Source organism: Octopus sinensis, linkage group LG17 (assembly GCF_006345805.1).
Source record: "Octopus sinensis linkage group LG17, ASM634580v1, whole genome shotgun sequence".
NCBI lineage: Eukaryota > Metazoa > Mollusca > Cephalopoda > Octopoda > Octopodidae > Octopus > Octopus sinensis.
In genome coordinates, this window is record NC_043013.1 from 512,596 (window position 1) to 535,718 (window position 23,123).

Below are 23,123 nucleotides of genomic sequence, written 5' to 3' on the forward strand. Positions count from 1 at the left end.
ATCAGGTGTAGTTTCGGCGGATTTCGGAAAGCATGAGGGCCTTAAAGGATGCAGTGTCATGGCAGTCAACAACTGACGCAGGCAGTTTATTCCATGCTTCAGCAACTCTGAGTGTGAAAAAATGTTTCCGAAAGTCATGGGAGCTCTGCTGTTTTCTGACTTTGTAGGCATGTCCACGTGTGTTGGACACAGGGAGATCAAAAAGGTGTTCAGTGTTGTTGTTGGTGAGGTGGTTGATAACTTTGTGGGTGTTTACCAAGTCCATCGCCAGACGCCGGAGCTTCAGTGAATAGAAAGATAATTATAATGATTTCAAATTTTTGCCACAAGGGCAGCTTGAAGGAGGGGATAAAGTTGATTATAATGATCCCAGTGCATAACTGGTACTTATTTAATCGAGCCAAAAGGCAAAGTCGACCTTGGTGGAATTTGAATTCTGAATGTAGTGGCAGACAAAATACTGAGGGGGCATTTCACCTGGCATGCTAATGATTCTGCCAGTTCACTGCCTTAATAATAATAATAATAATAATAATAATGACAATAATAATAATAATAGTAATTCTTTCAACTATAAGCATAAGGCCTGTAATTTGAGGGGAGAGGACTAATTGATTACATCGACCCCAGTGTTTCCCTGATACTTAATTTATCAACCCCAAAAGGATGAAAAGCAAAGTTGACCTCAGTAGAATTTGAATTCAGAACGTAGCAATAGGTGAAAAACTGCTAAGTGTTTAGCTTGGTGTGCTACCGATTCTGCCAGTTCACTGCCTTAATAATAATAATAATAATAACAACAACAGTATATTTGGGGCGCAGGAATGGGTGTGTGGTAAGTAGCTTGCTTACTAACCACATGGTTTCAGGATCAGTCTGACAGTGTGGCACCTTGGGCAAATGTCTTCTACTACAGCCTTGTGAGTGGATTTGGTAGACAGAAACTGAAAGAAGCCCATAGTATATATATATATATATATTTATTTATACACACACACACACACACACACATATTTGTCTGTATGTGTGTGTCTCTGTGTGTGTGTGTGTGTGTGTGTATGTTTGTATGTCTGTGTTTGTCTCCCTACCTTCGCTTGACAACCAATGTTGGTGTGTTTACATCCCTATAACTTAGCGGTTCAGCAAAAGAGACCAATAGAATAAGTACTAGGTTTACAAAGAATAAATCCAGGGGTCAGTTTTTTTGACTAAAGGTAGTGCTCCAGCATGGCCGCAGTCAAATGACTGAAACAAATAAAAGAATATATATACTTTCATATGTATATTTGTGTGTGTGTGTGTGTGTCTATCATCATCATTATCATATATTGTATATAATAATGCAATACATAACGAACTAATTAGGGTGGTGAGCTGATAGAATTGGTACCATTTTGCAGAAGTGCTCAAGAAGACCCTAACCCCACAGCTGAAGATTCAAGACCGGTCCTTCTGATAGCGTAAAGCACTCATGTGGTGCCACATAAAAGTGCCCTGTGCTGTACCATGTAAAAGTGCCCATCTGGTGCCACGTAGAAGCACCCAGTGCCACTCTGTAAAGTGGTTGGCATTAGGAAGGGCATCAAGCCGTAGAAACCCTACCAAATCAGACGACTGGGGCCTGGTGCAGCTCTGGTCAAACTGTCCAACCCTGGCCAGCATGGACAAGAGATGTTAAGTGATGATGGGGATGATGATGATGATGAAGATGAGGATGATGATGAAGATGAGGATGATGATGAAGATGAGGATGATGATGAAGATGAGGATGATGATGAAGATGAGGATGATGATGAAGATGAGAATGATGATGAAGATGAGGATGATGATGATGAGGATGAAGATGATGATGATAAGGATGATGATGATGATGTTGAGGAGGAGGATGCTGATGATGATAAAAATGATGATGATGGTGTTGGAAAAGATGCTTAGTGGCATTTCTTCTGACTTTACATTCTGCGCTCAAAATCCTTTACCTTTCATCCTTTCAAGATCGATTAAATAGATACCAGCTGAGTACTGGGGAGTTACACCCGCCACCAAAATTGCTGGCCTTGTGCCAGAATTTGAAACCAGTATGTAATGAGTCAATCTAGGGAGTATCAAGATTTAATACAGCAACCAAACCAATGAAAAGCATTACATATGATGAGGTAGCATTTAACAAACCAACAATATATAACAGGGTACCTTATAATAAACCAACAATATGTATTTAAAAGAAAATAAACATGGTTTGGTTAGAGGAAGAAAAGTAGCATTTATGACCTTTTTGAGGGTTTATAAAGACCAGTTGAAAGATGTTATCTTTAGACTGGAGACTTAGTCTGAATGCTTCCAAGAAAGTGTTCTCTACTAATGGCATCCAAGGATAAGGCGATGTTAGACCAAATAAATGATTAAATCTATCACTTGGGAAAAGATTAAATCTTCACCCAGTTTCCATCTATCAAATTTCACTCACAAGGCCTCGGTAGACCAAAGCTTTGATAGATCTTTGTCCAAGGAGCCACAACATGCAATTGAACTTGAAACCACATAATTCCAAAGACCTCACCCTCATCACACAACAACACTTCCATACATTATATGTAACATCCTTGTAGAACAATCTGTATTAGTTTGCAGTATGGGAGACTGTAGTGTATTAGGTTGTAGTATGGCATCCCCCCACCAAACCCAGACAAACAAACAAAAACAAAAAAAATTCATCTACTGCTGGAAAACTATGTTTTGCAATGAACCTATGTAATAAAGCTCATAATTGCTGCATCGCTGGTCAGTTGGTAATGGAGGCCCAAACATGCCTGGTTAACTCTATTGATCACTTTTGCTACAACATCAAACCTCTTTTGGCATATTATGTTCCATGGTCTACTTTGGAATTGATCCAAATCCAGGCAATATATTTTGGTATCAACATATCAAATGAAATAGTTAATCTCCTCTGCCGAAATATTTATCTTTTTAATTTCTTTGCTTTATAAAACCATCAAGGTAAAAAAAAAAAGCTGATAGAGAAATGTATGTAAAAAGAATACTTAAAATTATGAAGGCATGTTAGGACTGACAAAATGATTTAATAAACACTCTGAGGTTACTATAATCTGATTATGGCATACTTTATATTGCTCTTGGCCAAATGGTTAAGAAGTTTGCTTTTCAATCATGAGGTTTCAGGTTCAATCCCATTGTGTGGCATCTTGGGCAAAGCTCTCTATCATAGCTTTGGTTCTACCAAAGTTAAGTGGAATTGAGTAAATGGAAATTGTTTGGAAGCCTGTGAGATGGATTGTATTAGCAATTCAAAATTCAGTCTTGTCACCCTGAGTTGTGCTGATTCTGACTGAAGATTATGTTAAGGGGACATGAGTCTGTGGAATACTCAAGCACCTATGTGCTCATTCAGTTGATTAAATAATTGAAGCTGTTTTGACAAAAGAGACAGAGATCCATTTTAAATACTTTGGTTGTAGCAACACAATTGGGTGACTTTACAATGGCTACATTTTGACAATGGATAAAGAATACACTGCAGCAATGTTCTAGCAATACAAAATAGAAACAGCAGCAGTAACAAACACATAACGAACCAACAATCAATACCTGTTTCCTTATTACCCACAAAGGGTTAAACATAGAGGGGACAAACAAGGACAGACAAAGGGATTAAGTCGATTACATCGATCCCAGTGCATAAATGGTACTTATTCAATCAACCCTGAAAGGATGAAAGGCAAAGTTGACCTTGGTGGAATTTGAACTCAGAATGTAATGGCAGACAAAATACCACTAAGTATTTTCACCCGGCATGCTAACAATTCTGTCAGCTCGCTACCCTCCAACAATTAGAATTGTAAACTGAACCTGGACTTTGTAGACCAAACTATGAACTGCCAACTATGTCAGACCACTACTATTTATATGTGATGGTCCCATCTATTCTCATCAGGGGGCATCGTAACTCTTGCCACAACAGTTGATCTATCCACAGAGAAATTATGTAGTGAAAAATGTTAGAGAATCATGATTTTCTATGATTTGAGGATCTATCCACAGAGAAATTATGTAGTGAAAAATGTTAGAGAATCATGATTTTCTATGATTTGAGGATCTATCCACAGAGAAATTATGTAGTGAAAAATGTTAGAGAATCATGATTTTCTATGATTTGAGGAAAATTTTCTTTCTATAAAACTAATGCCAGGTAAGACTGGTTTCAATTACTTTGAATGATGAAACATTAAAATATGGTTATTAGCACTGGTGCTGGTGTTAGATTAAGGGCACTCTGTACACCCTGTGGAGAGTTTGGTATTAGGAAGGGCATCCAACTGTAGAAACCATGTCAAAATGGACTATGGAACCGGGTGTGGCTCCTGGCCTTACCAGCTCCTGTCAAAGCGTCCAACCCATGCTGACATGGAAAATGGACTTTAGATGATGATGATGATGATGATGATGATGATAGTTTCAATTCTGGTAAGGATGATTGTAATAACACTATTTGCCATACAAAGTTTGGGAAATTAATTGAGATCAACTTATACCTTGTCCTTAACTTATGACTAAGTTCCATTCCGACTGACCGTGGTTCGCCATACCTCAGTCAAATTGGCTGACCCATGGAAAGCAGATGTTAAACGATGATGATGATTATATATATATATATGGGGCACTGGTTGGAGTGCCAGGCTCACAATCATGAGATAGCAAGTTCAATTCCAGGACGTGGCTGTATGTTTGTTCTTGAGCAAGACACTTTATTTCACATTGCTCCAGTTCACTTATCTGTAGAAATGAGTTGCAACGTCACAGGTGTCAAGCTGTATCGGCCCCTTTGCCTTTCCCTTGGATAACACTGGTGGTGTGGAGAGCAGAGGCCGGTATGCATGGGTGACTGCTGGTCTTCCATAAACAACCTTGCCCAGATTGTGCCTCAGAGGGTAACTTTGTAGGTGCAATCCCATGGTCATTCATAACTTAAAGGAGGAGGTCTTTACGTACCCTTTAATATATATCTATATATATATATATATATATATATATATTATAAATATCTCTTATTATAAAAGGCAGATTTATCTGCCTCCCTTTGGAGTTATACAAATCTACAATATAGGATTTCTTCAATTACAATTTACCTAGCAGTTTTAAGAGTACAATGCATCGCGTCATGCCAGGTCCAGTTTTTAAAATTTAAACTCCAGTTAAGCAAAATTTACAGAAAACTCACATTCTGGTGTGTGTGTCAAATGCTTTTCTTAGTCTGGTTTACACCACACGCAACGCACACACACAGTGGGCAAGGAATAAAACGAAAGTAATTCACTTACGTAGTGAGTGATTCTTTCACTCTGCCTCCCACTTCTCTTTTCACACATAGACAAGCAAATAATAAATAAATTGTAAGCAACGTGGTGTGTGTGCGTGTGTGTGTGTGTGTGTGTGTGTGCGCGTGTGTGTGTGTGTGTGTGAGGGTGAACATAGACCAAAGCAGAGAATGTATTCTTTTATTCTTCTGCTTTTTCCAGCCATTGGTCTGTGGCCATGCTGGGGCAATGCTTGAAGAATTGTAGTTTAATGAATCAACTCCAGTTTTATTTTGTAAGCATTGTGCTTATTCTATCTGTTTCCTTTGTCAAACCACTAGGTGAAGGGTGTGTAAACAAACCAGCATTCGTTGTCAAGCAGTGGTGGAGGACAATCACAGCACAGACACGCACACACACCACATACATGCATACACATATACCACATACATATACATCATACATATATATATATGTGTGTATATATATATGCAGCGTGGAAGGTGTTGTAAGCCATTTAAGAAACAACACAAAACCGTACATCACTTCAACATTTAAATTTAATTGCAAAAATTTTCGTCGCTTTCAGACGCGACCTGTTCACTGACAAAAATATCGTGCAACAGGTCGCAGTCTCAAAGCGACGAAAATATTGACAAATAATTTAAATGTTGAAGTGAATCTAACGCTTTTTGTGTGTTTCTTTCTTAAATGGCTTATAAACACACTTCAACGCTGCAACTGTTTTTCGTTCCAGCACACGATCTCAGACAGTCACTTGCTATGCAAGTACATCTCTGTAACTATATATATATTTATATCTATATATATATATGTATATTGGTAAAAACAGTAAGATAACAAAAGAAAGAAAGAGACCTCAATATTAAGTAAATAGAGGAAATCTTTTATATATAAAAGTGAGGTTGTGGGTCTGTCTCCTACGATTAGATTCCTAACTACTCCCACATTTTGCGGTGCAGTTAACTAAAAGCGGGTATCTTATAGTCGTGATTCATATCGAGACCGTCTGGGTATTAGCGCGCGTCTACGATGAGTCTACGATTTATTAAAAAAAATTTACCATCAATTTTCCATTTTAATCCATTTTTGACATATTAAGGGAAGTAGTAATCTCTAAAATTGTTATTAAATCTCAGAACGTAAAAAGCTACAGTAACACCCCTCCCCCTTTGTGGTTAGCCATATGAGATGGCTATTATACTTTACATCTCTAAAAATGCTTATATAATTATTCCTTACAAACCCGAGCAACGCCGGGCGATACTGCTAGTCTTATTATAAAAGGCAGATTTTATCTGCCTCCCTTTGTCTCTTATAGAAATCTACAATATAGGATTTCTTCAATTACAATTTACCAAGCATTTTTAAGAGTAGAATAAATCGGGTCGTGCCAGATCCAGTTTTTAAAATTTCAACCCCAATTAAGCAAAATTTAGAGAAAACTCACATTGTGGTGTGTAAGTCAAGTGCTTTTCTTAGTGTGGGCTACAGCACACGCACACACACAAAAACGGAGCGATCTGCTTCACTCACGCTATCACTCTAATTTCTACTCCTTTCTCTTTGCAAGTGTGCAACGATTAAAGTGAAACTATTTCTATAAAACGAGAGAAGTGTACCTTAAACCACTACTAAAAAAGAAAAAAAACACAGCAAACAGAAACAAATAAATACATAACGATTTACTCCTCACACAATTTCTTCAATTAGACTTTACCTATGATTTTTCAAAGTACTTCATTTCGGTCATGCCATACAAAATTTCTTTCAATTTCACCTCCAATTAAGACAAAATTTGAGAAAACTCAATATCTTAACATTTCACTCCGAAAGCATTGATGTACATGTGTGCGTGCGTGAGTGTGTGTGTGTCACTCCTCACACACACGCATACACATACATATATGACAGTGACAAACACAAACGTTTCAAACAACTACATACAAACACGTGTGTGTTTGTTATTAGTAAAAAAGGCGCCAAACACAACTCACTTCTCATTCCAACACATTTGCAAAAACACACCGACGGTCGAATTGCTATAACAATACAGAAAAGGTAAATTGGTTTCTAATTTACTTTCTGTCGTTAAATTTTGGTAGTATTAATTGGCGAGCCGAGCTTCTTTCAGTATATATTTATACATACATAAATATATACACATATTCTGTATATATTTTATTATATAATATTATATATAGATATATGTATATATAATTGCAGTATGAAACAGTGTTTATGTATAAACAGACGACACTTTTAAAAGAAAAACCAAAAAATATTTTATTCTTTATAAATGTTGTGTTCAAAATAACATTTTCTTTTAAGAATGTGTATATAACAAAGTATGTGTATATAACTACGTGGCTTATATCTTTATATATAAAAGTGAAGTTGTGTGTCTGTCTCCTACGATTTAGATTCCTAACTACTTCCACATTTTGCGGTGCAGTTTAACCAAAAGCGGGTATCTTATAGTCGTGATTCATATTGAGCCCTTCTGGGTATTAGCGCGCGTCTATGATTAGTCTACGATTTAAAAAAAAATCTACCGTCATATTTTTCCATTTTAATGCATTTTTCGCTATTATATAAGGGAAGTAACTCTCTAAAAATATCTACGATGTGTCAACGATTTAAAAAAAAAATTTACCTTAATTTTTTTTCCATTTTTAATGCATTTTTTTGCTATCTTTTGGCTATAACTCTCTAAAAGTGCTTATATAGTTATTTCCCTTACAAACCCGAGCAACGCCGGGCGATACTGCTAGTCTTTATATATAGGCAGTGGGATGGCTCTGAGGTTAAGAAGTTTGCTTTTCAACCACATGGTTTCACATTCAGTCCCACTGTATGGCACCTTGGTCAAGGGTCTTCTACCATAGCCCTGGGCTGATAAAAACCTTGTGAGTGGATTTGAAAGAAAGCCCATCATATCTGTGTGTGTGTGTATGTGAGTGTGCATGTGTGTGTGTATATATATATATACATATATATATATATATATATATAATATATATATATATATAATATATATATATATATATATCTGTGTGTGTGTGTGTGTGTGTTTGTACACTGGTGTCTCCTTGTTTTGACACCACATGATGGTTGTAAATGATGTCAAGCAGTGTCATTCATTTCCAATGTTCAGCAAAAACATGTCTGGTCATGGAGAAATATTAATTGGCTTAGAAACAGATGAGGGATGGCTTCAGTGAGTCTGTTTGACCTGGAAGAGCAGAGGTTAAAATGATGATCATGATAATGATGGTGTTGAATATGAATCAAGGAACAGGTTTTGGAGCTCTGTGTCTTTTTAATAGTATGGATAGAAAGCTATTGAGAAATTGTTGCTGAGATTAAAAAATTACTATTTTTAAATCTCACAAGAGATATTCAGCAACAATACTTTGTAGTAAAGATTGTTTGCCAACATAACATGGCAGTCCTGGTTTAGGACGAATGTTGCTGTAATTTAGCCCCAGGAGACATTGTCTCCAGCTGGCAATACAACACGATCTGTGTCCTTATATTTTCAAACAAGGGAATCTAGCACCCCCTCTCAGCACAAAACGATATTTGTGTAAAGCAATTTCCGGGTTATTTCATCAGCACAGAATAATTGTTTGGCTAGAGCTGAGTGGCGGGTCCTAGATTCCCTTGTTTGAAAATATAAGGACCCAGATCATGTCGTATAGCCAGCTGGAGACAATGTCTCCTGGGGCTAAAATTACAGCAACATTCGTCCTAAACCAGGACTGCCATGTTATGTTGGCAAATAATCTTTTACTCCAGTTGCTGAGATGTTGAAATCTTTAAAATGAGTTGATTGTCATGAAGCTGATCAGCTACAAAAAAAAATCCAGCAGCCATAGGAGCCTGGACATTATCAATTGGGGGAACAGGTGAGACAGGGGGATATTAAGGTGATTCTCTGAAGACAGAGGGAACAAGAAGAAATAGACGAGATAAAAGATGGAGACAACAATTGAACCCACCCTGTCACCCACTCCTTTGTAAAAGAAAGTTGAAGATGACAGCAGAAATAAAGTAGTAGTAGTAGTAGTAGTAGTAGTAAAAGATGTTGATGATGATGATGATGGTGGTGGTATATAAGGAAACAAAAATGGAAAAGGACAAGACTTAGAAAAAAGAAAAAAACGATAAACTATTTTAATTTCAGGTTACAGCAAAGTATTTCAAGGAAACTAGCTCTAAATCTTTTTCTTTCACTTTTATTCTACAAATTATTATTATTTTTTTTTTGTTTTCCTTCTTTTATTTTCTTAGATAATCCCCCAAAATGAGAAAACGTAAAAACGTATCATATTAAATGACGGTGTTTGAATGAACCGAAATATTTGCAGATTAAGTTCCTATCCATTATCACTAATCTACTGCAGAATAGTCATTAATCCTTTTTTTCGAGATACGTGTTTTTTTCTTCTTCTCTTTCTTCCCCCATCATTCTTACAGTGTGTTCGTGTAGAGGCGAGTGTCGTGTCAAGCAAGTGCCTGCTGCTCCTATATAAAGCCCCGCATCTAACCATTGTCCCTCTCTCTCTGCTTTGCTGCTGATTCTCGGTTGGTGGCGCGCGGTTATGTCCCTTCGCTGCCAGCGTCTCTCTGCCAGACACGGTTCGGTCATGGCAGCGAACTGCGCCGCGGACGACGGATCCGACGAAGAGTCGACCACGAGAAGCCACAACAACCAGAATCGTATATCTTTGGCAAGAGTTTTAAAGATATTCACTAGCTCCATTAGCGAAGAACAGGCTTGGGCTATATGTAACCAGTGTAGTAAATATTTCTTAAATACAAATTCCAAGCACAATGGTTATCGGATTCTGACCAAGCATCGCCTCGACGGTCTCCACATCCAAAAAGACGGCGAAGTCGTCATTAAAAGCCCCCAATTAAGCAGAAGGAAAGAGGATAATTATAGCCATACACCAGAGGAACATATCTCAGAAAGTGGTAATGTTGTTTTTCTATTTTATTTCTCTCTCTTTGAATTCTTTTCAGTAATTATTAAATACAGGAGACTTGGTTATTAAAAACCAATTCTCTGTGTTTTTCCCGAACCTCACAAAACACAACACAAAACACCTGCTGCATCTCTCCTCGCTTCCTTAAAAAACAAACAGCATCTCAACCACACACACACACACACACACATGGTGCTACAAAGAATTACGGTGAAATAATTGAGGTTTTCTCTTTCGTCTCACTTATTTTTTAGGTTTCTAATTAATTAACTCCGCATCCACTCCTTTCAACATTAACGAATGTTTTTCCTTCCTAATTACTTCTTTATCGTAGTTTAAGGTCACCGAATGCTTACATTCCAACACTTAAATATCCAATAAGTTGCTCCTCTTTTCATGTCTTCCTTAATTTTTCTTTTAATGTTGACGACGCAATTTAAATACAATTTAGAATTGCATTTAAAAAAAAAATGATTCGAAGAATTTACTTGTTTGGTTTGAATTTTTATTGCAGTCATCCTGTCTCCTTGTCTTTTGACTTGTTTTTGTCTTTTCATTAAACCTTGCAAACAGTTCTTTGCTGACCGCTGCAGGTTGTTCACCTCTTTTCACATTTGGCTTTGGTCCATTCATTAGGAGAGGAGGAAAAACTTGTTGCATTTTTTTGGAGGGGAAAGAATCTCTCCGTTTTTTCCCTCTCAATTTATTTTAACAGAACTGAACATTTCTGTGTTTTCTTTAGGCAACTGCTTTTTTTTTTTGTTAACTCCCGAGAACTTGCAAATAGTTTTTTTTAGTTGATTTGTGAGGTTTATTTTTTGTAGATTCATAACAATACTTATTTGGTATAAACCAAAGCATTCTACTCGGACAAATTCTAAAACTATATTTAACAAATACAACAAAACAAAACTATTAAATCAGCAAAGTTAAATTTTTATATTTAATTGTTCATGTTCCTCACTGGAAACTAATTTAGAGCTTAACTTTAATTGGAAATGAAATTTTGAATGAATGAATCGGTTGTACTCTTCCGTTTCTATCCAATCTGTAATTTCCTATAAAGCAATTAACGATACAATTGATGTCCTAGTCTGCCTCACCGAGTACAAACATCTATTTTCCTCTTGTCGCACCATCCTCTCCTATTAATTAATTAATTCTATTTAACGTTGCTTTCTTTTATTACATTAATCCAACCGGCTTCTTGTTCAGTTGGTCCCAACAGTCTCCACTTGAATTTGTATTCGATAAAATAGAATTATATTTGCTATTCGGTGGAAGCTGCGCTGATATTTTCAACCAAAGAAGCTATTTATAGATTTATTTTACTTGTAAATACACTTTCTAATGTAACCTAAGCTGAAATGCTTTAGTATCGACTACCAAAACATCAACGCAATAATTGTTTTAGTAAAACCTGTCATTCGCTTCTTCTTTCACTCTTTTTATTTTTTTCTCTCTCTCACCTTCGGCTATTTCTTGAATGGATTCAAATATGAGAAGCAGAACATTTAGGATTTCTGCATTTGATTATCTGAATGCACCTTCCCACTCGTTGTTTACGAAACAAGCCTTGTGTTTATCGTGACTGAAGAATCTGAAATAACTGCTAATTGCTTTGTCAGGTGCTTGGTTACCAGTTAATAAAACAACAAACGATGGTGTTTGTTGTGGGAATTACTTCTATTTTTAGTAACCAGATAGTTTTGCTTTTGTAATTTAGTTTTTGCTTCGGTAAGCTTCACCTGTGAACATTTCATCCCATAGATTGATATGAAGCAGAAAATACGGTCGTCATGTATTTTCATAAAGTTTATGTATTCAGTGGAGCTGTTAAATTACTTTCACTTTCAAAAATAACTTTGTACAGTTGTGTCGGCTTTTATGAAATACATAGAATCTGAATTAAAACTATTTTCAGGAGACTTATAGAAAAATCGGTTAGTATGCTGCGACAAGTATTTACAATCGATTTGGATCGGCCTTCATTAAAGGACGAAGGCATCTCTGCACCAATATAACTTGATATATATTATTGAACTGGTTTCTTCGATGCAGATCACTAGTTCCCTTCTGTCCTGGTGCTTGTGTGTGTGTGTGTGTGTGTGTTGTTTCTGTGTAAATATATAAGAATTGCACTGTTCAGTGGGTATTTTCATATTTTAAAACGCTAAGGTGTGATTTAAAAGGAATTTGACTGCTATTTCTAGCAAGTCGAGCAGGTGCAAGCTGTGTTTCGGTTCTATCTACATATACTTTCATTAGCATCATTATATATATTATATAACCATGCGTGGGCCAGCGCCTTGGAAACGAACTTTCTAGGTGCTAATACTTGCTCATCCCTAATCTACGCTAACCCTTAGCTTTAGCTAAATCTTTGAAGATTACAGATGATTTAGCGAAATCAAAGGAGAACTTGAGTCGTGTTTTTGAAATGGTGAGGGTTCATCTCACATTTTTCGTTCAAATTTTACGATTTGTTGTCTATTTTTAATTATCTGTTTTAGAGAAATGGAATTTGCCGAGAATATGATGGTAGAATAGCAATATGACATTCAGGACTATACAAACTTGTTTTGTATTGTCTATTCCTTTTCACCTGTTATTGAATTGCAATCTTTGTCTACTGGTGGTAGGAATTCATTTTCTACCTGTTGAAATTTAATGTATGGAATTATTGAGTAAATTCAGTGATTTCATTAAAATATAGTCAAACCTGAAATCTTCGGAACAATGGTTTTTGTGGATCGGCATTTGAAGTTTGTTTGAAAAATGATGAATGTAACAAATCATTGATTTCATTTGTTAATAAAGAATATTGTGATCATAACTTCTCTATTTTATTTAAATTACACGACCAGGGTGTAAAGTATTGTTTCAGAATGCTTTACACAGTTTCAATTTGGTGTCTGATATTAATAGGAAGTTAAAACCAATTTTTTTTTTATCCCTGTTACATTTTTGCTTAATGATACTGAAAATAAAATGTAACCAAGTAAAACTGATTTCAACTCATCACTATCATTTCTGTTGAATACATTTGTCTTAATAAGTATTAGTCCTATTTTAGTAGTTTGCTCTTGCTGGCCAAATTTCGTAATTCTAAATAATTACTTTGATGTATTTAGCCTTGACACCATTTCCTTCCCGTCTATAATGTCTCAATTGGTATCAATTTGGTGTTTCACTCGAATATTCTAAACATCATTGGTTTACAATAGCTTACTTAACTCGTGTGTGAATGAATTCTCCCTCAACTGTTCATATTTAATTAATCCCTACGTCTCATCTTAGTAATTAAAGGACATTCCCGCTCTTTCATCGAAACACATCATAAGCACTTATTCATTTCGTTGTTAGTTGGAATAGGAAATTTATTTTTAACTGAATTTACCTGTAAACATTATCACATGAAAAGCATGATAATGTTTATAACTATATACACACACACGCACATGATCTTCCTTACCTACATACGCATAATTTATTTTTCGTTATTGAGAAATCGTAACTGCTTCGATCTAGCCAGCCTCTAATCAAAGGTGTTACCAGCTGGAACCATTCACTTTGTTTACATTATCAGGGACCACATCAGTGTTTCGTCTTTTTTTTTTTTTTTGTTAAGTAGAATGTGATTTGTTCAAGGGTATGCGTGTATGTATGTATGTTACACTAAACATTGTCCATTGTTGTTGATATTTTCATTGATTTTGAGGACTCTGTAGTGATTGCCCACCACAGACCAGTGTTTTTAGCAATTCTACTTTAAGTGAACTAATTGTTTTAATGAGCAGTTTTAAGTGTATGCCCTCCTTTATCCAGTCAATCAAAGGTGTCCATTATTAGCTGACCGCCAGTTTAGGCAGTTGTCCTCTTCTCTGCAAGACTGTTATTAAATAAAACTGCAAAGGAAAGAAAATAGACTGATTATCAGCAATTATTTTATATTATGATAACTGAAACTTGTTACTGTTGTGTAATTATGGTGCAGTGATAAGATGGAGTGTTAAAAAAAACATACAAATGAAATGTATAGAAAAACGTAAAATTGTTATAATTAGAAGAAAATATTCCTGACATAGAATTCAGTCGTCTTCATCTTGAAGCTAAATTGCTTTATTCCTCCCTTCTTTTTATCGTTTTAAAACAACCCCTCCACTATAATTTATAATTAACATAATCAAGTTTCTACTGCATCATAACACGAGCCAGAAAGTCGCAAATACACAATTTTGTCTTTTCTATGAAGTCAGCTTTATAGTTAACCTGGCATAATTTAGCACTAGCTTGGGGTCCAATTTTAATCTATGTATGTTGTGGCTTGCTGTCAGTAAGATAAATACTATAGGGCCCGTATCAGTGATTTGAATCGGGATCCTACAATGCTGTCAAGACGGCACTGGCCATAATAGAAATTTGTTTTAAAAAATAGCTTCCTCAATTTTAACATTTTTAAATGACGTTCAAATGGCTTTTCTTTCTTTATCTTTGTTTATTAAAAAAATTACCATTGTAAATTGTTATGAAGTAATTTTTTGACCAGTTATAAAATAGATCTTATTCTTTTCGATACTTCGTGGTATATTCGAGATGAAAGGAAAAATTAACGGGCGCCCTTTGCACCCAGTCATGATCAGCACGTTTTTCAAGATGCGCAACCTTTAGCCTCTATATTTCTAAAGCCTTAAGTTATATTTAAAAACCTTTGACGCACCTTTTCAGAACAATTAGTGTGTGAGAGAGGTTGGGTAGAAACGAAACAATCGCCTTTGTTACAGATTCTTAAGGTACACTAGATTGATGACTGAATTCTTTCGTTTTTTTTCTTCACTGTAATGTACAATTAAATTCTGGCACGTGCAGTTGAATTTTTTTTGGGGGGGACTGTAGACATTATACTGTTTGTGGTTGGACTCTGAACAATGGCTAACTCGAATAGTTATTTAATATATCATAGTATTCCAGTCTGCGGACCAACTTTTTGACTGTTGAAATACAATATTTGTTTGTTGTTTAACTTTAGGTCAGTTCTGATTAGGTATGCATATGATCAGAACGTTCCATTCATGGTCATCTTTATTTCGGCCAATGAATCCAATATGGTGTTGCATTTTGAAGATTGCAAGGAGTCGCTTGAGAACAATTCAACTGTTATTTCTTGCTTTAGTGATCCAATTAAAATATTATAGTCATTATTAAATAGATTCATAAATCTCTATTTATAATTATACTCTATACGGTGTGAAACTGCTAGTCACAAGTTTAACCTATATTCCATGTTCTTGAGCAAGTGACTTTGCTCTTTGAGGCTCTGATATACTGCCAAGAGTTAAGCAGAAAGTGGAGGGGTGATCAGGAGTCAAGACTTCACTTGACAATTTGGTGAATTGTTCATAGTTTATTCTTTAACGTTGATCCGTGAAATCTCTTCGGACCCTTTTATCTACTCTTTAACAGGTTAAAGGATCACCGATTTTTGTATTTTTCATTTTGCAGTCTGTAAGATTGTTTTGCTTGTTGGTCGTTTGAATAAACGTGTTTGACTACATCATTTTTTTGCTCATTTGAACGCAACTAGTTTGCTCCATGTCACACACTGCTAAACTTATTAGGACCAAATGTTGTGCAAAAGTACTTGGGAGAAAAGGATTAAACTTGTATTTAACATTAGTTTGGGGGTTAAAATAAAGGATTAATATTTCATTGTGTCAAAATGGAATTCTATATGAATAATCAGTTTATATTCTGGCTCAACAACGGTTTCATTTAAACTTTGACTTTAGAAATATTTTTTCATACACGCATAACATTAATCCAAATTCCTTTAGATAAGCTTTCTTTTATAATACTTGATAAATTTTGTTAGAACTTATATTACATTATTTACATTTGACTGATATTTGTCCTCATCTTGTTTGTTGTTAACACATTTCGGCTGATATATCCTCCAGCCTTCATCAGGTGTCTTGGGGAAATTTCGAACCTGGGTTCTCATTCCTAAGGTATTTTTCAATGTTGTTATTATCATTATTTAGGTCACTGCCTGGGAATAGTGGTTAAGAGCGCGGGCTACTAACCCCAAGATTCTGAGCTCGATTCCAAGCAGTAAACTTAATAATAATATTAATATAACATTGAAAAATACCTTACGAATGAGAACCCAGGTCTGAAATTTTCCCCCAAGACACCTGATGAAGGCTGGAGGGTATATCAGCCGAAACGTTGTGTTAACAACAAACAAGATGAGGACAAATATCAGTCAAATGTACATAATTCCTCATCTCTTAAACAGAACTGTAGAACTTATCTTGTTTGAAATTATATCTACAATGAATCTGTTTTTGAATTAGTTGCGGTTAAAAACTTGCATTTCTATTTGGCTTTGAGAGAACTATTCACTAGCGCTTGATGCGCAAAATCTCCATTTATTTTTCAGATTCAATTAAAACTTTTTCTTTTTTTTTCTTCTAACTTTATTCAATTTATTTTCACGCTAATGACTCAGCTCTAACGATAGATTAAATGTTTGAAAGCATGTTCATTCAATTTTAAATAGCGCCTCCATTATTTGGTTAGGATGGGAAGACAAGGATAGACAACATAACATACTAAAAGCTTTTAAATAAGTTCCTAGGCTGGGGCAGCAGTTTTTATTTTAAATTTTGTGTCATTTTAATTTCCTGTGCTGCGATCTTATTTTTTAACACACACGCGCGCTCGCGTGCACACAATTTTTCACTATAGTTTTGTTTCACTATAGTTTTAATATTTTTGGAAAGTTATGCTAAACGAATTGATGTGGGTTTGGGAAATTTTAAAGCAAACGGATCCTTTGTCAGAGAAGTGATGCAGGAGTTTTTGTGATTTGTCATTAAAAAAAATGTTCAAAAATGTTAACCCTAAATTCAAAAGCAGCAGTTTTGATGCAATTAAAAAAAATTTATATCTTGTCAATTTCATCATTATAATCATTATTAAAGCTAATTTCCATATGAATTAGTCATATTAATTTGTCGAGTGATAAAACTTACTGCCCCCCCCCCCCGCCTTTTTTTTTGTGACTGTTTTCATATGAATTATTGTTGAGTCTGTTTTCACTTGCAATGGATTTTTTGCTGCTGCTTTTGTCACAATTTTCCTGCTTAGATCTCGTTTAATATCACCAGTCTTGCATGACAACAATAACACTTGATGTTGTGTAATGATCTGATTCCAAATCTCTTCTGCATTCTCTTGCAAATTCCTTTATTATCTGGCTAATCGCATGGCCATTTGACATTCATTCATATTACATTTAAGTGCATTTGTGTATTATTTATCAGATAAACTTAGATATATCACCACTCAGTAACCTTTCTTATTCTCACATGTCTTTCACATGACAGCTAATTTCCATTCTGATTTTCTTCTTCCACCTTTCCCCATCAGATATGGTATTATGCACACATTTTACCATTCATTCCTCTGCATTCTCTCAGCATCACTCATCATTTCCATCACGTTTCCCTTCCATTCGTAGTAATTATCAGCGCCTAGCCTATATTTATTTACTCGCCGTTCATTCATTCATTCATTCGTACTTTTATTCTTCTCTGTTGTTTGCGTGTGTAAACAATAAATACTTTGGTTTCAGATTATCCTAACAATTTCAATTTATTTTGTTATTTTGTTCTCCTTGTATTAACGCAACCAACGTTCGTTTTTTTCTTTCTTCTTTTTCATGTTTTATTGCAGACTCCTTCTGCCATATTTACATTCGCATGAATAAATTTTACTTGAACATTTTCTAGTTATTCATATTGACATTTCATTACGGAAACAAGAAGAACAAACGACACAATCATTCGAGCATCGGGTAGAAATATTTTGAAGTATTTCTTCCAGCTCTTTATGTCTAAGTTCAAATTCCGCAGAAGTCAGCTTTGCCATTTTATCCTTCCGGGCCGATAAAATGACGTATCGGTCAAGTACTTGGGTCAATCGTATTGCTGGACCTTTGGCCTCATTTACAAGTGATTGTTTTGAGAAGTAATCAACAATGTAATCGATGCTGAGTTCTTTTGAATCGTTTTTTCTTTCTTTATAAAGAAAACAGTTTAATTAAATTTAATAGGAATAATTATATAGGAAGTGACAATCTTGGTTTATTACTGGTATTAATTAGTCAAGTTTATTTCAATGTTGAGAAACTATACTTTATAGACTTTGCAGATCTCAACTTTAGCAAAAGTGTTCTTAAACACCTGCTAACGTATTTTGTGCCCTCTTTTAGCTTCAGACTTTCGCTACAAACACTTTTACCTTGATTAATGTCGTTACATAGTTTTTTTTTTTTTTGTTTTTTGCCGGCATTAACATGTTCCAATTTGGTCAAACAAACAAACAAAGAAAACCTTCTGTCAAGTCACCTACTCAGGGCAGCAGTCGTATAACCCTAAACACTTCCTACCATCTTTTAAAATGAAAATGACGTGTTGAAACTTGTAAAGTTTAGTCTTATTTGTCCAACGATAAATGCAAGAAGTCTCTAGTGAGAACACTGAAGGAATCTTCACCATTTAACGTTCGTTTTCCATGCTGGTTTGACAGGAGCTGACAAGCTGGGGAGCCATACCAAACAACACCGTCTAGTTTGGCATGGTTTTTATGACTGGATGCCCTTCCTAAACATCAACCACTTTACTGGGTGCTTTTTATGTGTCACCAGCACTGGTAAGGTCTGATTTGGCATGGTTTTTCAGATTTATCTTGATACTATAGAATTATTCAACTGGTGCTGGCCAAACTGACATACTATAAACCACCACCTCTCACTGAATTTACATTTTCAAAAATTTAAAAGCAAATTTTATAACTTGAACTAAGCTCTACTGGCCAGTCCAACAGTTTGATGGCATTACGCAAATAAGGTTGCAGCCAACTGGCTGGGGACCAGTAAAAAACTATTCAGTTCACTTTTTGTATTCAAACAATGGAAGGGAATGGATTAGCAGTCCCAATAATGGGCTTTGGGGTATTTAGTTACATCTGGTTGTGTCCAATTCAATTTTACATCATCATCATCATCATATGTCCACGTTCTATGCTGGCATGGGTTGTATGGTTTGACAGGAACCAATGTGTCCAAGGACTGCATCAAACTCTGTCAGCTTTTGCATGGTTCCCACGGTTAGATGCCCTTCCTAACGTCAACCACTTTACAGTGTGGGCTGGGTCCCTTTTTTTTTTTTCATGTCACCTGCACTTTTGAGATTGTCCTACAGTTTGCAGCAGGATTTGCAAACCCTGGAGTAGATGGGAAGAGGTTTCTGCAGAGCCATCTGTATAGCTGCTCACACCTAGTCTGGAAAAAAAAAATCCTTCCAGAATCTATAAGTACCAGTTAAATACTTGGGTTTAAGTTTCCCACAAAATTTGTTTGAAATTATATTTCTTTTATGCTTATATTTTACCTTATTTTTTTTTATTTCTTCACATCAAAAATGCTTTTGAAATATTACTTGAGATTCCATACATTAAAATAGTTTTCAACTGACCATTCTTTTGACTTTGACAGTTTCTTGAAAGTTAAAAATCTCAAATCCTCATAATCTGCTTTCTATTATGAATGATGGACATGTTTTTATTACTGAAGAACTGTTGGAAAATTTAGTAAGGCCTTTGGTATATTTTAAGTTTTCTTTGTATTCTATAATGATCCGGTCAGAGATTCCCCCCTTTCCTCCATCTGGAGGTTTTTCTGTTCCATATCAACTAAGTAACCTGTAGTATGCAGTTGGTGTTTGATTGACTTGATAATAGAGACCACCTCTCACCTATCAGTTTACCTACCTGGCTGTCATCTGGAATTTTCTTGAGTATAAATTTGTTTTTAGAACAAACACTTTACTGTTTACCTAAGCAATTCGCTACTATGTAACTGGGTAGATAACTAACTAATAATATATGTACAAGTAATATGAGTATAAATATAAATGGAATGTTAGCTAGATGCAGCAGCAGCTAAGAATAGTTGATGTTTTAGCATCACAAACACTCTGATAATCTGGCCAGCTACTATCTTCTTCATTGTTTTCTGTTAGGATTTGCAAAGATTAGATTTTATTTTCGTCTCCTATGAGTAGTAACTTTCTGATTGACTTTAAGGGTTCCTAATTTGTCAGTCAGTATGTACCTGGGTCTTCACTGACTTCATATTATTTCTTAATCTGTTCAAAATAATTATTGCTTTGAAGGTTTACGAAGTGTTTTTTTTTTTTTTTTGGTCATATTGATTCTACAACTCTCTTACCAAATCACACATTTTCCATTTTTATTGTTATGTGTCTGTGGTGTTAGAAGCCTTTTTATCTGTCTTGGTACCACTTAGTCATATATATATATATATATATATATATATATATATATATATATATAATATATATATATATAGCCTTATGTATTTATGTATACTATAATAGTAAGAATGTGAAATAAGTTTTCTGTTTTGGAGTCAAGAGTGAGATGGCATGGTATTCCAAGCACAAAGTATTCTTTGTGGATTCAGAAAGGAATCCCAAAGTAGGTTCACTGCTGGCATTTTGGAAATATGTCTGAGGAAGAAAAACATCCAACTGTTAACTGTAAATCTCACCTTGATAAATATGCTATTATAGTGTGTATAATATAGAGAGAAAGAAAGAGATGGGTGGGATTGAGAATATAACTCGGTGGAGCAATCTATGTCCTTGCAGTCCAGCTAAAGTAATGTCCTTGCACTTGAGTTTAAGAATTTCCTGCTTATCCACTGTAGTTTTTGGTGTCGGAGTTGAATGTTTCAGACCAAAATTTACTGCAATAAAAGGTAAATTGAGTTGAATCCTAAGACATCTTTGCAGAACCAAGACTTCCATGTGAAATGCAGCAGGATTTGGAGGGTGTCAGGGAAGACATAGCAAGATTTTTTAAAGTTGGTGAAAAAGTATATATGAGGGCTTACAGAAATGGAAAGCAGAGTTGGGAAGATGGCGTAATTACCAAATGCATAAATAAGATGTCATCATCATCACTTAACATCCGCTTTTCATGCTGGCATGGGTTGGACGTTTTGACTGAGGACTGGTGAGCCAGAGGCTGCACCAGGCTCAATCTGATCTGGCAAAGTTTCTACAGCTGGATGCCCTTCTTAACGCTAACCGCTCCAAGAGTGTAATGAGTGCTTTTACATGACACCAGCACAAGGGCCAGTCAGGTAGTTCTGGCAACGACCACACTCAAAAGGTGTTTTTTCCATGCTACCTGCATGGAAGCCAGTCCAGTGGCACTGGCAACGACCATGCTCAAATGTTTTACATGTGCCGGTAAGGCAACGCTGGCAATGATCATGCCTGAATGGTGCTTTTTACATGCTACCGGCATGGGAGCCAATCCATGGCCCTGGCAACGGTCACGCTCTCGTGTGCTTTTAATGTTCCACTGGCACGAGTGCCAATCAGGCGGCACTGTCATTGGCCACGTAAGCGATTTTGATTTAATTTCACTTGCCTCAATAGGTCTTCACAAACAATGTTCATTGTATTGGGTAAAAAGTAAAGGCATACAAAAGAGACCCAGGAACCGACAGAAAAAGAGATTCGTGGAGAGTGAGCCATAGAAGTTGGAGGAACCGATGGAATGGTTGTACGATATGTTCCAAGTACCATTGCCACTACAGGTGACTGAACCCAGGCATACAAGTGAGAGGAAAAGAAAACATACAGAGTTCCTGAAAATAGATGCCAAGCACAAAAAATACTAAATTGTATGGAAAAACTAAAAAAAGGGAGGTAGGGTGAATAAAAAAAATTACCACTAAGAAAAATTTAAAAGGGGAGACATGTATGAAATTAATAATGGTACACCCCTCCCACATGATGAATGGAATGACCTAGTCACTATAAGTGAAGAGAAGTATGGGAATACATAGCAGGCAGTCAGAGATAGTCATGTCTTTATTGGTTTTACTTTGTATACTGAAACGGGTGTTATAATAATCCAACATTTAAAGGATTACAACAATGGCAACGAGGATTATAACAAAGATAGTGACATTTGAATGCTTACACTATTACACTACATGAATTTGTATGCCAGAAAATGTGTTATAAACTTCATCTGTCATCCATCTGCTGCATTGGGGCTCTCTTCAGCCCCAAATCTATCGTAATAATTGTCTTGGAAGGCTTATTACACCAATAATGCGAAACGCAAGCACTGTGTGTTTGTATGCATGCATGATAACCCTTCCAAGACACCAGAAAATTCAATACAGTTCTATATTTAAGAGATGAGGAATTATGTACATTATTTACATTTGATGGATATTTGTCCTCCTCTTGTTTGCTGTTAACACAACATTTCGGCTGATATATCCTCCAGCCTTCATCAGGTGTCTTGGGGAAATTTCAAACCTGGGTTCTGATTCTTAAGGTATTTTTCGATGTTGTTGTTATTATTCAGGTCACTGCCAAGAATTGAACTCAGAATTTTGGGGTTAGTAGCCTGCGCCATTAACCACTATGCCCGTGGACATATGGCACAGTGGTTACGAGCGCGGGCTACTAACCCCAAGATTCTGAGTTCAATTTCAGGAAGTGAACTGAATAATAATAATAATATCAAAAAATACCTTAGGAATCTGAACCAGGTTCAAAATTTCTCCAAGACACCTGATGAAGGCTGGAGAGTATATCAGCTGAAACGTTGTGTTAACAGCAAACAAGATGAGGACAAATATCCGTCAAATTTCAATAATGTACCAGAAAATTTG

The 23,123-nt window shown here is 35.8% G+C and overlaps 1 protein-coding gene across 3 annotated transcripts in view; it reads left to right on the forward strand.

The window, feature by feature from the left end:
- The first annotated feature begins 9,862 nt into the window (after window positions 1-9,862).
- LOC115220877 (protein spire homolog 2-like) overlaps window positions 9,863-23,123 on the forward strand; it is a 126,643-nt gene continuing 113,382 nt past the window's right edge. Inside the window, exon 1 of one of the 3 annotated variants that reach the window (XM_029791061.2) lies at window positions 9,863-10,319. In XM_029791061.2, coding sequence (XP_029646921.2) covers window positions 9,944-10,319 — 376 coding nt within the window. In that variant the 5' untranslated portion in view covers window positions 9,863-9,943. The remainder of the gene's footprint in view (window positions 10,320-23,123) is intronic. The other 2 variants (XM_036510230.1, XM_029791062.2) reach the window with 2 other exon arrangements.